This window comes from Pongo abelii, chromosome 3 (genome assembly GCF_028885655.2).
Source record: "Pongo abelii isolate AG06213 chromosome 3, NHGRI_mPonAbe1-v2.0_pri, whole genome shotgun sequence".
Lineage (NCBI taxonomy): Eukaryota > Metazoa > Chordata > Mammalia > Primates > Hominidae > Pongo > Pongo abelii.
The window spans coordinates 102,856,910-102,874,560 of NC_071988.2; the positions used below are offsets into that span (position 1 = coordinate 102,856,910).

The 17,651-nt window shown below is 39.6% G+C and overlaps 1 protein-coding gene across 3 annotated transcripts in view; it reads right to left on the minus strand.

Moving 5' to 3' along the window:
* The window catches only part of RASGEF1B (RasGEF domain family member 1B), a 613,492-nt gene that overhangs the window by 168,458 nt on the left and 427,383 nt on the right, over positions 1–17,651 (minus strand). For all 3 annotated transcript variants that reach the window (XM_054553339.2, XM_054553340.2, XM_054553341.2), the window contains one exon: positions 2,739–2,822. In XM_054553339.2, the coding sequence (XP_054409314.1) occupies positions 2,739–2,822 (84 nt within the window). The remainder of the gene's footprint in view (positions 1–2,738; positions 2,823–17,651) is intronic.

The following is a 17,651-nucleotide window of genomic DNA, read 5'->3' on the forward strand; positions in this document are numbered from 1 at the left end:
AAGGAAAAGAGTTATCATTTAGTTTTAAGATTTGAGATGGCTCCAAAATCTTTTCTATTATGCGCTCACATTGAAATCCTCTGTTTTCCCATTGTGGGTTTTCACAAGACACTCCCTTCCCCCACAACAACAAAAAAATGCTGGTCCCTGATTCAGCTTGGAGAATCATTGTTTGGATGGTGAAAATCCCATCTTGAGCCAGCTTTCAGCCTTACACTCAAAATTTCTTGGTAGTGAGGAAGACAGTTTGGATTCTGGGCAGATTAACCATAGGTTTCAACTATCCACCCAAATGCTGCCTTCCATGGGCCCCTATAATTATAGGTTGACTCTGCTTACATTTTTTAGCGTCATTTCTCCCCTCCAGGTAGATGAATATCAGAGCTGACTGCAAAATAAATTCATTAGAGTAATTTATAGCAAGTATATTAAGCCCAGAAGCCAGAGCTACGGGAAAAGAGAAAAGAGAGCAAGAGCGTCCTTTGGGAGCGATCTCACTCGACCCAGAACAGTCCTGATGACACCGTACAGAAAGCCCATCTGCTAACTGCCCCAGTGCGGAAGGAGGGCCCGAGAAACACACAGAGAGACAATATCACAGAACCATGGATGGTCATACTGTGCTAAATTCACTTCCACTCTCTGAAAAGCATTTCAAAAAGCCACTCCCTAACATCTGTATACTGCTGCTTCTGTTCCTCATCATGCCTAGAAAACCAGGGAGTAAACTCCAGACCACATACTGAATTGAAATGAAATTTAGTCAAGCGACCCCTGAGGGGTTCATTGACTTTTGACCTTCGCCTTTGAAAAGGTTTCTCTCTGTCTCCACGGACAAACTGGTAATCTATTTAGAGGCTATATAAACAATGTCAAAATATGGGGGCTAGAGGGGACAGCCATGGGGACAAGGCTGTGAATATTGGAACAGTTAGCAACACATTCTGTGACATCCAGGGTGTGTTTTGTTGTCGGTTGGTTGCTTTAATCTTTGGGCGAAAGGACATTCCTCTTACTTGGAACTGAAGTCAGCAGAGGGGAAGTGCAGACCTCATCAAACACAAAGTACAGAAACACAGTCCCAAGAAACTAGGGTTGCTCCCCTGCTACGCCTGCAAAATGTCAGCCTCGCTGACAGCACAGACAGGCGGCTTCTGCTTCACCCGGGATTTCACACTCCACATACAGCTGCCTTGGCAGGACTTGTGGCCAAGGCAAAATTACCAGGAATTAGCTAGGAAAACAGATTCATTTCCTTTAAAAACTGCAAAAAAACCCCTCTGGTTCTACCCACGTATATCTGTAAGAACACTATTTAAAGAATTTTTATTTGTTTGTTTTTGGCTTTTCCTAGCAGTGACTATGTTTCTTACTAGATTTTGGATTGCGTGTGGTCTGGAGATGTACTGCAGTAGCGAAGGACAGGAAGGTGGTGAGAATCCCAGGGACACTGTGATCCTTCTGTTAAGGTATACCTGGAAGGTATGCTTGATCTACTCACCAGAGTTTGGTTTCTCTTTCTGAAATACAACACCTCCTTCTTCTATTTCTTGAGATAAGCAAATTGGGGATGTAGTTTCTCTAAGCTTACTAGTTAGCTTTTCATTTATTCATGTATTCAATTCATTTGCATAACTCCTTGAGTGCCTGAATACATAGTGGACAAAATAGGTAAAAATTAAAAAAAAAAAAAATTCCTTGCTCTTGTAGATTTATATTAAATTATTTAGGCAGGATGCGGTGGCTCACGCCTGTAATCCTAGCACTTTGGAAGGCTGAGGTGGGTGGATGGCCTGAGCTCAGGAGTTCGAGACCAGCCTGGGCAACATGGTGAAACCCCATCTTTACTGAAAATACAGAAACTTAGCCAGGTGTGATGGCACAAGCCTGTAGTCCCAGCTACTCGGGAAGCTGAGGCATAAGAATTCCTTAAACCCAGGAGGCGGAGGTTGCAGTGAACTGAGATTGCACCACTGCACTCTAGCCTAGGCAACAGAGCAAGACTCTGTCTCCAAAAATATAAATAAATAAATAAATAAATAAATAATTATTTTATCTTTGTGACAGCCCCATGAGGCAGGTACCATTATGATGAGTTTTTGTTTGATTGGATCTTTTTTTTTTTTTTTTTAGCAGGGGACTTGCTAAAGTCACACAGCCTGTGAATGGCAGACCTGTGACTTGAAGCCAGGTGGGCTGGCTTCAGAGAGCCCCACACTCTTCCTTTAGGGTGCTATACTCCCCAATAGGACTGATGGCTGCGATTGCAGGTCCAGAACAGGAGCAGTTCAAGCATATACCTGTAGTTTCTAGAGGCAAAGTCTTTAAGTCTGCAAGATAGTTTAAATGACAAATATTGTACTGTTAGTATTGTGACTGATTTCCACATGAAGATGTCAGTGACTAAAAGCACCCTCTTTCTTATAAGTTTCCATAGGCAGGGGAAGGTGAATCAGAGTGGAGAGATCGGAAGAGTGAAGGAAGATGGGGAGGATGCCATTGGGATGGGTGTGGAGGCAGACACTGAGAAGAGGGACTCTCGGATCAAAGTTTTCTCAGAGTCAACATTTTGCCTGAGAAAGTCCTACTAAGGCCAACCAAATAGTACAAACTTTGAATTATATCAGTTACTTTTATATGATCAATTTTATTATTTCACCGAAATAGCTCAAGGCAAAAAGAAATAACAGCCAACTGGCTCCAATCATAGTGTCTGATAAAAGTAGGTTCATTCTTACTTTGCCTATTGGCTTCTCAGTCAGAGGGCTTGGAAAGGAAACTGGAGTTATGCTGCTATACATGGAAGGTTTCCATTGCTGTTCCTGCAAGAAAGGAAACACAGAAAGGGAAATTTCAGGGATGTGGCTGGCTTTCCTGCTGCATGGATCCATTTTCCTGATACAACAGTGCCGCAAGCATTTAAACTTGATAGTTGTCACTTGAAATACTTGAGGCAGCATTTTTGCATGGTTTCTTTAGTTTGCAGCCTGTGCAAACCCATTTAAACTTGTACAGGGACACCATTTATGACATTTTGAGGGAATTAATACACACGTTGACATAATTTCAGAATATGTTCACCTCTTAAGATATCTTCTTAGAACATGGATCAGACTATGTGAATCTTTTAAAAAATAACTTTACTAATATATCATTGCATAAAAACAATGACCTGGCCAAGCGCAGTGGCCCATGCATATAATCCTAGCACTTTGGGAGGCTGAGGTGGGCAGATCACTTGAGATCAGAGGTTCAAGACCAGCCTGGCCAACATGGAGAAACCCTGTCTCTACTAAAAATACAAAAATTAGCCAGGTATGTAATTCCAGCTACTCGGGAGGCTGAGGCAAGAAAATTGCTTCAACCAGGAGGCAGAGGTTGCTGTGTGCCAAGACTGTGCCACCGCACTCCAGCCTGGGTGACAGAGTGAGACTGTCTCAAAACAAACAAACAAACAAAGTGACCCTATGTAACCCTCTTGTTTGCAAATCTTTGATTCCATATGGGATAATTTCCAAAGTACTCTACCTGCTATTTAGAGCCCTCCCAAAGAGTCTTTGCTTTTTCAGTTTTGACTCCAACTCTGCCCTATAGTTTACCCTAAATCTCAAGTCACATTGGCCCATGTTATTTTTGCGAATGTCTCCAATTTATGCTGTTCTTTATGCTGCTCACAATTCCTAAAATAGCCTTTCTGTAATATCTGCCTGTGAATTCCTACTTGTTCTATAAAGCCCAGCTCAAATTCCCTACGAAACATTTCACTATTGTTCTCTACTTCTTACTAGAGTCAGAATAAATTTCTTCCTACCAAGTCCCAAAATACTATTATTGGAGTGTGCTATGGTTTGAATGTGCCCCCTATAAGCTCCTATGTCAGAAACATAATTGCCATTGTAAAAATATTCAGAGATGAAGCCTTTAAGAGGTAACTAGGCTATCTGGGTTCTCTCCTCCTAAATAGATTAATGCTGTATTCATGGGGATGTGTTAAGTTATCTTTGGAGTAGGTGTGTGATAAAAGAAAAGTTCAACTCCCATTTTCTCTCTGTCTCATGTGCTCACTTCCTCTCCCCTTCCACCATGGGAGGACCCTCACCAGATACTGGTGCTATAGTCTTGGATTTCCCAGCCTCCAGAAACATCAGCCAAATAAATAGCTTCTCTGTATAAATTACCCAGTCTGTGGTATTCTGTTATAGCAGCAGAAAATTGACTAAACAGAGTACTTGTCACTATCTGCTGTGAATGTGAGCTACAACGGACAGAACTCATGCTTTAGTTACCTTGTATCCTTCACAATCTAAAACAGGTCTTATACAATGTATGTGCTCTTTTTTTTCAATTAATTATTTCTTTTGTCCGCCGAATCTTTTTCTTTATATCCTTACTAATTTCTAAAACACCCCACTAAATCCAGCTCTCTCCAACCTCCAGCCCCAGTTCTCACTACACACATTTTTCACCCACTTTTTTCAGTCTTGGTAGAGAAGACATCAAGAGACTTGTTATTGGGGGGAAAAACTTAATAGTAGGTACCAATAAACCCCATAAAATAAAAATGAACTTCAAAAATTAATCAACAAATATTGACCCATCCCCACACACACTGTCCATTAATTGGCTGTGTTTCTTGAGTAAAAGGAAGATTTTTTTTTTCCTGTGGACTTAGCAAGGAATGGAGTATGAACCTCCGGAATCTCTACTCCTGCTGTTACTAATTATCTTACCCCCTTCCCCTAAGGCAAATGACTTGCACTCTCAAAGGGTGGCCCTGTCTGCAAATGTGGTTTGTGTTATTTACGCACATCTCACAGGGTATTTTGAGACTAATTGCAATGATATCTGTGGTCTAGAAAGGCAAAGTATAATTCCTGGGGAACAGACCCTATAGTTTACCCTTAGGAGAAGCCATTCAAATTGCTAACTTCTTCCCGGGGTCTGAAAACAAGGGTTATAGTTGGGTTCTGAGAGACGCGGATTTCTGTCCATTAGGAGTTAAAGTGAGACCAGCAATTCATTTCACAGGTCATGTTCCAGCCATCAAAGAGTAATTACCATCAAACCCCACTGGCACAGGTCCCAACTATATTAGTGAATGCATGAATGAAAGTTTCAAAGGATACCATTACCAACTCCCATCTTCCAAAGGTAAAAAGATACTGAATGGTAACAGAGAAAAAGCCAAAATATATCAACTTAAGGTTGTAACTTTTTTAAAATGGAAATAACTGTTCAGTATTGATGATTGTGAAACATGATTCTGTTTCAAGGAAGTCAATCTTCAGAGGCAGTAGATGAGTCTGAAGAACTCTGCCCTTCACTCTGAGGCTCCTCCAGTTGCTATGGCAACATGTAACTAGCTTTCTTAAGGTGTTATGCAGCCTGATTTTCTTTAGACCAAACATTCCCCTGATACATTTACACTGGGTATACCTAAGACCAAAACAACTCAGCAGTTGCAAAGCATAGATTTCTTACTTATAAATTATTTATTTGGTGGGAAAACATAAGTCTGGGCCACACATAAAAAGGGAACTTCTGAAACAGTGGGTTCATATGCAAAACACAGAACAATGAGGGACATATGTTATTATTAAATAGCATTTCCCTTTTCCTATCCCCCGTCCTCACTTCAGGCTTTTCCCACCTACAGGGTTTTGTATGTACTATGTATATATGTATTATATGTATTAGAGATATGGTGCATGTCAGGCCTCTGAGCCCAGGCCAGGCCATCGCATCCCCTGTGACTTGCACGTATACATCCAGATGGCCTAAAGTAACTGAAGATCCACAAAAGAAGTAAAAACAGCCTTAACTGATGACATTCCACCACTGTGATTTGTTCCTGCCCCACCCTAACTGATCAATGTACTTTGTAATCTCCGCCACCCTTAAGAAGGTTCTTTGTAATTCTCCCCACCCTTGAGAATGTACTTTGTGAGATCCACCCCTGCCCACCAGAGAACAACCCCCTTTGACTGTAATTTTCCATTACCTTCCCAAATCTTATAAAACGGCCCCACCCCTATCTCCCTTCTCTGACTCTCTTTTCGGACTCAGCCCACCTGCACCCAGGTGAAATAAACAGCTTTATTGCTCACACAAACCCTGTTTGGTGGTCTCTTCACACGGACGCGCATGAAAGTGCATATGTATGTACACACACACAGTCTGGGTGACTGATGCTTAACAGTGTTTCACACTAACTCACCATTTGCTGAATGTGGGGGTGTGGGCACTGAGGATGGACTTGGAATAAGGAGACTAGCAGGGAATTAGAGAAAAGTTGTTGAAGCCTCAGGCAAACCAGCCATACTCTCCAGATCTCTGGAAAATGAGGGTAATTGTCCCCTTATCTTCTTCCCATAACTTCAGAGCTACAGAACTCCAAAAAGCTACAGAACTTCTCAGAAATCTCTATGTGAAAGGTATCTGGTGTTACCTTTCCAGATTGGACCCCTAAAAGGAGACCAAAGAAGTTGTTAAGGCCTTGAACTGTAATTACTACCTTCAGTGTTTATCCTGAAGCCTGAAATATAAGAGCAACTTCTGGTGCAAAAGGAAAGCGATAATCAAGGTTTTTAAGAAATAAAGATGTGAGGATCGTCTGGCAAGCTCAGCTAGTTGATTGAGCAGTGGTATCAGACCAAGTGGTATCCGCTTAAGGCTGAGTCACCAGGCAGCCCAAATTATCCTAATAATTCTGAAAGAATGCCTCCTCTTGCAGAAGTCTTGATTTTCTATTCCATATAAAACAAGGATGTTCACATCCATCCAATGCCTGCCCCTCCTCCCCGCACCTCAAGGCTAGTAACAGTGTGTTCTGTTTTGAGATGGAAGCAGATTCTACCTTAAAGATTGCCATTCCCATCTCCAACCTCACCCTGTCACTCATTATTGAAGGAGCAAAAATAACTGCACCTTGCATCAGTAGAGAGCTTTCAACAAACTTAAGACAAAGCACTTTGGTTGCTCCTCACACTGCTCAAAGGCTACGGGCTCTTTCTGGGGCCTAGGATATGGAAGGAGCTGTGACCTTTCAAATACTCAGAGGAAACAGAGGAAAAAGAAAATTCCTAAAAGGGGATGTGATGTAGATCATCACCACTGTCCTGGCCCCTGCTCTCTCTGGCCCCTCAACCTGGTTGTTGAGACCAACCAATAGGGATTTGGGCTGGTCCCTCCCCTCACAGCTGGAGTTCCTCCCTTGGAAGGGTCAAGCACACAGACATAAAGCTGAGGTGCCCTTGGGAAGGGAGGAGAACTGGGTGGAGGGCGATTAAATGTTGACTCACTCAGGCTTGACCAGACTTCCTCCCTTTTCTACAGTCGAGTACAGTTTTTGGTGAACTTAAGTAAACTGTGCATACTGCTACACTTTCTTCCTTCCTTTTGGGCTATTATCATGGGCTTGCCAGCAGAAAGAAGGTCACAGGGGAGAACAAACTCACAAGCATTCTGGGTTTCCAGTTTTTTTTGGCAGGATCTTGTTAGAGCCTGACCTGCTAATGTATTCTTCAGCACCTCCCCCAGTACCCATTTCCCTTGAATGCTCTGCTAAATTTTTGCCTTTAAATTTCGGTTTCCTGGTTGTTTTACATGCTGATTTTTAAAATGTCCCTTGTGTGGTTACCTTCCTTCCCCATGTTTCATGCATCTTCAGCACCACCTGTACTTACCACAAGGCTACAATTACAAAGAACATTAAAACAAGAAACACTCCACATTAATGGGACTTCTGAAAGAAGACGGCACATTCCCTCCACCATACTCACATATCTTGGAGTTTTCTGCCAGGCTTTATCCAAATGTATGTGTATTAAGCTAGAACACCACTTTGTATTAACCTCTTGTATTCACTTAGCATCACATATTACATATTTTGTCTTGTTGCATAGTCTCTAGAGTTGTAATATTTAGTAACTATAAAATGTTCCATCAACATAGACTATAATGTATTTTATATTTTGGTATACATTTTTATCATTTCCATTTTCTCCCTTTAATTACATATGGTCTTATTTTTGTCTTTTGAGTCATTTCTTTGGAGTATATTTCTAGAAGTAGGATTTCCAGGCCAAAAATGTAGACATTTTTATGGCTCTTTTTATTTACTATCCACTTATTGCTTTTCAAAAGGATTGAACTGGTTTATACGGCTATCTGTAATACATACACATATGTACTATATATTTATATATATACATATAAACATGTGTACATATATGTATATATATTAGAGGTATAGTATATATGTACTATATATGTATTTAGAGATATAGTACATATGTATGTACACACACACATCCAACTCTTTTTTGCCTAACAGCAAATCCCTGAGGAACTGCCATCATCAACCTCATATTTATAAGTTAGAACACTAAACACCACAGAGGTGAAGTAACTCAGTGTCAGATGACCAATGTCCCTTTTATGAGCTTCACTGGCTTCAAGTGCCTGTACCCAATATGTTCCTGGTTTCAATGAGTAATCGCTGACTATGCCTCTATCCTGTAATTTCTTCAACTTGTGTCACAGTGAGACAGTGAGCACGGAGTCGGAAATATGTCAGCTCCATAGCTTACTACCTTTGAGACCGTAAATAGGTTAATGAGCCTTGCTAAGCCTCAGTTTCCTCAAATGTAAAATGGAATAATACCTATATCATAGGCTTGTTTGGAGGACTTTAAAATTCAGTCCAGCAAATAAACTTACATAATAAGTGCTACTATTATTTTTCATGTTAATAAAAAATATTTTCTTGTTAGTCTTCCCTGGTGCCTTCTTCAGAGTAGAATAGCAGGTATCAGTGAATCTGTATTATAATTTAATAAATAGATTTCCTCACCTACTGTCAATCAGCAAATATTTTCTAAGTACAGTAACTTAGTCCTTTGCTAATTTTATAAGAATTTTATATAAAAATATTTATTTATAAGTAATATAAAAATTTATAGAAATGTAAATAAGCTAGAAATATTCCCCTTAGGAACAGGAACAGGACAAGGATGCCCACTCTCACCCACTCTTTTTCAACATAGTACTGGAAGTCCTAACCAGAGAAATCAGACAATATAAATAAATAAAAGGCATACAAATAGGAAAAGAACAAGTCAAATTATCTCTCTTTTCTGACAATATAGTTCTATGCCTAGAAAAACCTAAAGACTCTACCAAAAGGCTTCTACAACTGATAAGTGACTTCAGTAAAGTTTTAGGCTACAAAATGAATGTACAAAAGTCAGCAGTATTTCTATACAGCAATAATGTTCAAGCTGAGAGCCAGATCAAGAACACAATCCCATTTACAATAGCCACAAAAATTAATAAAATACCTAGGAATACATCTAACCAAGATGGTGAAAGATCTCTACAAGGAGAACTACAAAACACTGCTGAAAAAAATCATGGATGGCACAAACAAATGGAAAAATATTCCATGCTTATGGATTTTAAGAATCAATATTATTAAAATGGCCATACTGCCCAAAGCAATCTACAGTTTTAATGCTATGCCTATCAGACTACCAATGGCATTTTTTGCAGGAATAGAAAAAAAAATTATTCTAAAATTCATATGAAACCAAACAAGAGCCTGAATAGCCAAGGAAATTCTAAGCAAAAAGAACAAAGCTGGAGGCATCACCTTACCCAACTTCAAACTATGATGTACGGCTACAGTAACCAAAAGAGCACGGTATTAGTACAAAAACAGAAACATAAACAGACCAGTGGAACAGAACAGATAACTCAGAAATAAAGCTGCACACCTATGAACATCTGATCTTCGATAAAATTGACAAAAATAAGCAATAGGTAAAGGATTCCCTATTCAATAAATGGTGCTGGGATAATTGGCTAGCCATATGCAGAAGAATGAAACTGGACCCTACCTTTCACCACATACAAAACTCAAAATGGGTTAAATATTTAAATGTAAGACCTCAAACTATAAGAATCCTAGAAGAAAACCTAGTAAGCACCATTCTGGACATTGACTTTGGCAAAGACTTCATGACTAAGTCCTGCAATTGCAACAAAAAGCAATTGCAACAAAAGCAAAAATTGACAAGTGGGGCCTAATTAAACTAAAGAGCTTCTGCACAACAAATGAAACTATCAACAGAGTAAACAACCTACAGAATGAGAGGAAAGACCCACGAACTATCTGACAGAGGTCTAATATCCAGAATCTTTAAAAAACTTAATTTAGTAATCAAAAACTGAATAACCCCATTAAAAAGTAGAAAAAGACAGGAACAGACACTTCTCAAAAGAAGACATACAAGTGACTGACAAACACGTGACGGTGACAAAATGTTCAGCATCACTAATCATCAGAGAAATGTAAATCAAAACCACAAAGAGATACCATCTCACAACAGTCAGATGGCTATTATTAAAAAGTCAATAAACAACAAGTGCTGACAGGGCTGTGGGGAAAAGGGAACACTTATATACTGTTGTTGGGAATGAAAATTAGTTCAGCCACTGTGGAAAGCACATTGGAGATTTCTCAAAGAACTTAAACCAGAACTACCATTCAACCCAGTAATCCCTTACTGAGTCTATATCCAAAGGAAAATAAATGATTCTACTAAAAAGACACATGAACACATATGTTCATTGCAACATTATTCGCAATAGCAAAGACATGCGATCAACTTGGGTGCCCGTCAACAGCTGCCTGGATAAAGGAAATGTGGTACATATACACCATGGAATACTACACAGCCATAAAAAGAATGAAATCATATCCTTTGCAGCAACATGAATGCAGCTGGAGGCCATTATCCTAAATGAATTAACACAGGAACAGAAAACCAAATACCACATGTTCTCACTTACAAGTCGGAGCTAAACATTAGGTACTCATGGAAATAAAGACGGAAACAACCGACACTGGGGACTACCAGAGTGGGGAGAGTGCAAGGAGGACAGAGGCTGGAAAACTACATATGGGGTACTATGTTTACTACTTGGGTGATAAGGTCATTCTTACCCCAAACTTCAGCATCATGCAATACACCCATGTTTAAAACCTGCACATGTACCCCTGAATCTAAAAGTTGAAATTATTTTTTAAATGCTTAAATAAAAAGCATAACAATTATAAAAATTATAAAAGGTACAAAATAGATTATTTAGAAGTTTATTAGTTTAAATGAGTATGTTTACTTTTAAATTGTAAACATATCCAATACTTTTCTATTATAAACCATAATTATAAATATAAATTTTAAACTCATTTAAAATAAAACATACAATGAAAGTTTCAACAATGAACAAATATTTTAAATATTATTAAAAAGTAATCGAGTTAATAAAATAAGCATAGGCTTATAAAAGTAAGTGCTTATGAAATACATTTATGTCTGCTTCTAAGTTCCTTATAAATAAGATAATGATATAGTGAAAAGCACATTGTTGGCTTTGTAGTCTGAAGACCTGAATTTGAAAACTGGCTTTGACACTTACTTGATATGTAACCTCTTTGTGGCTCATTTTTTCAGCAATAAAAAGTGTAGTATATAATTTGTTTTTATTTTATTTTATTTTTTATAAAAAGGAAGATCCAATCTTCTTTATTTGCCTGAAAACAATCAACAATCTTTTATACATCTCTTTGGAATGTCAAACCATGACATGTGATATTACAGCACACAATAGTCCATTCACTTGTATGATATAAACTCTAGATTCTATAGGTGTTTGGAAAAATAAGAAGGGAAATGAAAATAGGAAGCCATCTATTCAGACATGTGAAAGCGTCACATAGAAGAAGAAATAATTTTCCATAGTTCCCATATATCACTGGAGGTCAACTTCATACACGAAATCCCAGAACTAGGGGGTCCAAATGCAAACAGCTCATAAAAGTGCTTTCAATAACAGGGAAAGAGGGAGGCAGGGATGCTGTAACCTGCATCTCTGCAGGTGGGAGCTGCTTGAGACTGGCAGCAGATTTGGGGAAAGGTATTAACGGGTAAGAGGCATTTTATGGGTTAAATTACTTTCCCTCCAAGTTCATATGTCTTAACCCTCAGTACCTCAGAATATGACAATTAATATGATTGTATTTGGATGTAGGGTCTTTGAAGAGGTAATTAGTTAAAATGAGGTCGTTAGGGTGGGCCCTAATCCAATCTGACTGGCGTCCTCATAAGGGGAGATTAGTGTACAGATATCTACAGAGGAAAGACCATGTGAAGACTTGGGGAAAAGAAGAGCCATCTGCAAGGCTTCAGAAGGAACCAATGCAGCCCATGCCTTGATGTCAGACTTTTAGCCTTCAGAAATGTGAGGGGAAACAATTCTATTGCTTGAGATCCCCAGTCTGTGGTACTATATTATGGTAGCCCTAGCCAATGAATACAAGGCATCCTAGAAAAAAAAAAAAAAAAGAGCTTCAGTATGGGTGAAAACGACTCAGGGCAGAAGGTAGTCAGTGTAGGAAAGGTTTTCCAATGAACTAGGCAGAGGGTGTTGCAGTGACCAGTGACAAATCAGATGCAGACATCTGAAGGGGTGGGGTTCTGCATGGCAGTGCTGAGCAGGCACTGGGGATATCTTATGCCTTACCCTCAAGGAGCTCCCCAAAGTGTAGTTGGGGAAAGAGGTGAACAAATTCTATTTAAAAGAAGTGGTATATATTAAGGCTAGAGGTATGCAGAAGGTACAGGGGGAGCAAAAGGAGGAGCATCTAACACAAAGGAACCCCCTGTTGTTGGGAGGCTTCCAGGAGGAGGTGACCCTGGAGCTGAGTATAAGGGGACAGAATAAAAGTTAGGTGACAATAAAGTGGTGTGGGGTGGGAGAGGATGGCAGTTCTGAGGATATGAAAAGAGATGTATGCTGTTTAAGGAGGAGGAAATCTCACGAGTGCAAGAAAAGAGGTATGGAATAAAAAGAATTGCTTTTTACAAAAGCAGTGAAAAAGAGGCTTTTTGTGAACCACAAATAATCTAGTGCTGTTAGATCTTCCCAAGTGAGACTGGGTTGGTGAGAGATGGTGCAAGGCAAGAACCACAAGATTCTTTTAACAATGTTTCAGTGGATTTCCTTAGTGGAGAGGAGGATGTGATTGAGGGGACGAAAGACTGCAAACCAGGCAACTATTTAGGCTGCTGGTACCACAACAAGGAAATGTAGGCTAATGTCTGGATATCGGCACTTGCAAAGTAGCAGAAAGACTAGAGAGGAGGGGACAGACTGAAGAAATCATGGGAACTTATCCATTGGTCGGAAATGGAAGTGGAGCTAGATTACTGGCATGTTTCTAGGAAGTGTAGGAGTGAGGAAGTGCACCAAAGAGTACAGAATCTTGCTAGGATTACAAGAAAAGGGAAGGACATGGTAAGAGTGCAGATGACAGGCAAGGAGAGACAGTTAATTTAGGTTAGGGTATCGCTCAGAACCAAAAGGCACGAAGAGCATTCACCACCTTTGAGCTCTGCTTTTAAATGCGTTATTCTTTGGTGTACATTTTGCACTACGTTTTGGCCTTAACCTGTCTTCCTATCTCAACTTTAACTTTTTGTTACAGCTAAAATTTTCTACTGTCTCCCATGCATACGCTATACTTATTTATCCCTCTGTTCCTTCTCATGCCTTCATCTCCCCTTCTCATTGGTCTTGGCTCTACCATCTACTACTCGCAGAGACTTGGGCATGTTGCTACACCTTTCCAAACCTTAAACTTCCTCATACAACAAGTGGAGATACTACTAATGACCATTGGGTGAGGTTGTTGTGTAGATTAAATGAAATAAACACAGGGTTCCACTGGAACACAGGAACGAAGTTCTAATCCAGAGTTGAAGGTAGAGGGGGTAAGGGTTAGGGAAATCAATAAATCTTTATAGAAGTGGTAACTCCCACTTCTTCCTACTTTCCCTCATAAACATCTCTTCCTTGGAAATGTGGAAGATTTTCGATTCTTGCTCCCCTCAGATCTGTTCTCGATATGATGGCTGAGAGAGCTCTTTAAAAAATTTCGAAGTGTGATCCTTCCACTCTGTTCTCCTCCTCTTCAAACCAAACACTTCAGAACTTTCCCACTGCTCTTAGATGCAGACTAAAATGTCACTTTGGTCTAGAAGGCCCTTCTTGGCCAGGCCTCTTCCTACCTCTCCAATTTATATTGCACCATTTTCCTCCTTCTTTTAGCACCTTGAATATCAAGTTCTCTCTTGTCTCAGAACCTTTCCTTATGCTCTTCTCTCTTCCAATAAAAAAGCAAACAAACAAACAACAACAACAACAAAAACACAGATCCACCTCCCGGCATCCAACTCTTCACTTTCCTTTCTAAATTAATCCAATCTTCCCTTCAGTATCCAGCTCAACTGTAATTTCCACTGGGTTATATTGACTTGCTTCTATGCTCTAATTCCAGAAAACATTTCTCCATTGTGACCCTTATCATCATTTTAATTAATTTGGGCATTTTTTTTTTGGTACACGTATTTGCGTGACTTTTCGAGATAAAACACATATGATCTGTCTCCACCCCTGATGACTCTCAGCTTCCCCCGGGTCAGGGGCTTTTGTGTTCTTGTCCATCACTATATCCTAAAACTGGTGCACAGCACCTGGCCTATCACAGGTACTCAACAAATACTTCTTGAATAAAAAGTGAATAGTTAAAGAAAGAAATGGATGGATTCCTAAGATAATTCTTAAAAGACAAGTAAGAGAGGGGCAGGCAAAGAAAAGAGAGTAAAGTTTTTTAGGCAGTGGGTAAATACACAAATACAAAGGAAAGAGAGAGCAAACATTTGAGTAATTTCACATTGTCTGGAAGATCACAGGATACATAGGAAGTTGGAGAGCTGGGCAGGGCTAAACCATGAAAGACCTTAATTATCATGAAGATAATTAAGAGCAAGGGAGAACAAGAAAAATATTTTAGGCAAGGAACGTCTGGATGACTATGTGCCCTATAAGGATCACATGGGTGTCATGGTAAAGAATGTATTAGAAGAGTCTGAGGCTGGGTGTGGTGGCTCACACCTGTAATCCCACCACTTTGGGAGGCCAAGGTGGGCAGATCACTGGAGGTCAGAAGTTTGAGACAATCCTGACCAACATGGTGAAATCCCGTTTCTACTAAAAATACAAAAATTAGCCAGGTGTGGTGGCACATGTCTGTAATCCCAGCTACTTGGGAGGCTGAGGCAAGAGAATTGCTTGAATCTGAGAGGCGGAGTTTGCAGTGAGCTGAGATCACACCACTGCATTCCAGCTTGGGCAAAAACAGCAAAACTCAAAAAAAAAAAAAAAAAGAAAGAAAGAAAACAAAAAAACAGTCTGAGGCTGGGAGGCTGGAAGCCCAGAGATCAGGCAGGATCCTGGGAGCTAAAACAAGATGATGGAATATGAGTTTACAAAGAGGTCAGATTCAGGAGAATCAGTCAGTTTCCCACAACTAACTATAGAACAAAATTAAAGTTTTCTTTTATATGACTTGGCTCTGTGCCTGTGCTTAGTGAATGCCCTCACTTCATCTTCCTCATGTATTCAGATCCATGTTAGTCTTGTGTCTTTGTGGTCCAAAAAATAAAAAATAAAAGAAGAACAGCATGAAGGTGCCTTTAGAGTTTGGGTGGAGAATGGGCAAGGAAAGGTACCTATCAAAGGCTAAAAAACCTGCATATTGATTGGCGAGGCAGGGTTTCATCTTTTAGAATAAGGTGTGCTGCTTTTGTTCCATGTCAAAAGAACAAAATGTGCACAGGTGGTGTGAATAAATAATCCAGATATAAATAAATTATAGCAGGATGCCCTTCTGGATGACATTTTGGCAACAAGTTACCTTTGCAATAGTTCATTCAAGGCCAGCTCTGTGAATGCTTGATCTGCACAATAGCACTGAACTTGGTCCTCAGATGGGCCCCCACTTGGTATAATGCTATGTTGTTGCCATTTAAAAATTCTTAATAACTGTATTCTTAAACTTGGCTTTATAAGTGAAGGTGGATGGAACAATGGAGGATGCACATGAGCAGAGGGGTGAGCACCACGTGCATGTCTGTTGCTCCTTGCCACCCCATTTGAATATAGTGTGCGCAGTGTCCTGTAAGCATATAATTGCAGTGAAATCACAATGTGTGGGAGTTCAGGAAGACTCAAAGCAAGTACAAGGTTGTATCTTCAACTGAGTAAACAAGGATGCTGACAACTCCAAGAGATCATGCTTTCCACTTGAACCAGAACTTGCTTCGTATGCAATAGCAAAGCAGTGGTGTTATAAGAAATACATACAACCAAGGAACCTTATCATATACTTTTTAATTTATGTTATTTTCTTGTATTAGCCACTTATGCTGAAAACAGTGACATAGAAGGTAAGAAACAATAAGGAAATATATAGTCCTTTTCCTTTTAGTCTTTATTTACTCATCAATATTAGCCAAAAGTAGAAAGTGTTGGTAGAATGTATGTGTATCAAGAAGTGTAATAAACACTGTTGAGTCAGTTGTACAGCGTGTCCACTGTTCTGGTAAGAATGAAACACATATGCATGTACAAGCTACAAAATGTAAATTGTATAATTTCAGTGATTCTGGATATGAATTAAACGTTCTTACATTTACATTCAAAGCTGACATTGTACAATATAAAGATGAATGATAAAATTCATATTAATTTAAATTTTGATTTTTCTTAGAATGACAACAAATAGCAAATTAAAAAAACACCATGACAACTTGAGAGAGAGACTACAGATGAATAAAAAGCACTTTACGTTTCAGTATGTTGAATGACATTTTTTTCCCTTCTTTTTGGACAAAGGATTCTGCATTTACATTTTGCAAGGGGCCCTGCAATTAATGAAGCCAGCCCTGTTGAAAGGGAAAGCATTTCTAGACACCAAAGCACAGGCAAGACAATCATCAATCCTGTTGGTGAGCAGTGAAAAAAGTGTGCCAGACGCGGTGGCTCATGCCTGTAATCGCAGCACTTTGGGAGGCCAAGGCAGGTGGATCACCTGAGGTCAGGAGTTCAAGACCAGCCTGGCCAACATGGCGAAACCCTGTCTCTACTAAAAATACAAAAATTAGCCGGGCATAGTAGCACGTGCTTGTAGTCCCAGCTACTCGGGAGGCTGAGGCAGGAGAATCACTTGAACCCGGGAGGCAGAGGTTGCGGTGAGCCAAGATCCCGCCCCTGCATTCCAGCCTGGGTGACAGAGTGAGACTTTGTCTCAATAACAAAAAAAAGTAACTGACAAAATTCAGTTTTAAAAACTGGTTTGTCTATATAAATTGCCTTGGCATTCATGGCCATCTAAGTGAAATGTATCTTAATGTTAGAGTCCTATGACAAACTGTACTTGATACATTGCAGCACTTTTCCTAAATCAGGAGCTCAGGTAAAATACAAGTGACAGAGATTCCAAATCCAAGTGACAAATTGGATTCCAAAATCACCAAAAACAATCTCTCTAAAAACTCAGGAGCTTCATGGGTCCATGCACCTGTCAATACTCTAACTACAGGCTGAAGTTAAGCTTTGGATTCTGAGACTATACGGACATACAGAATTTCTGTTCTCAAAGATTATATCAATCAATATTTGCATAAATTTTATGAAATGCTAAAATAATAAAAAACAAGAAATATCCATGCATCTTTATAGTT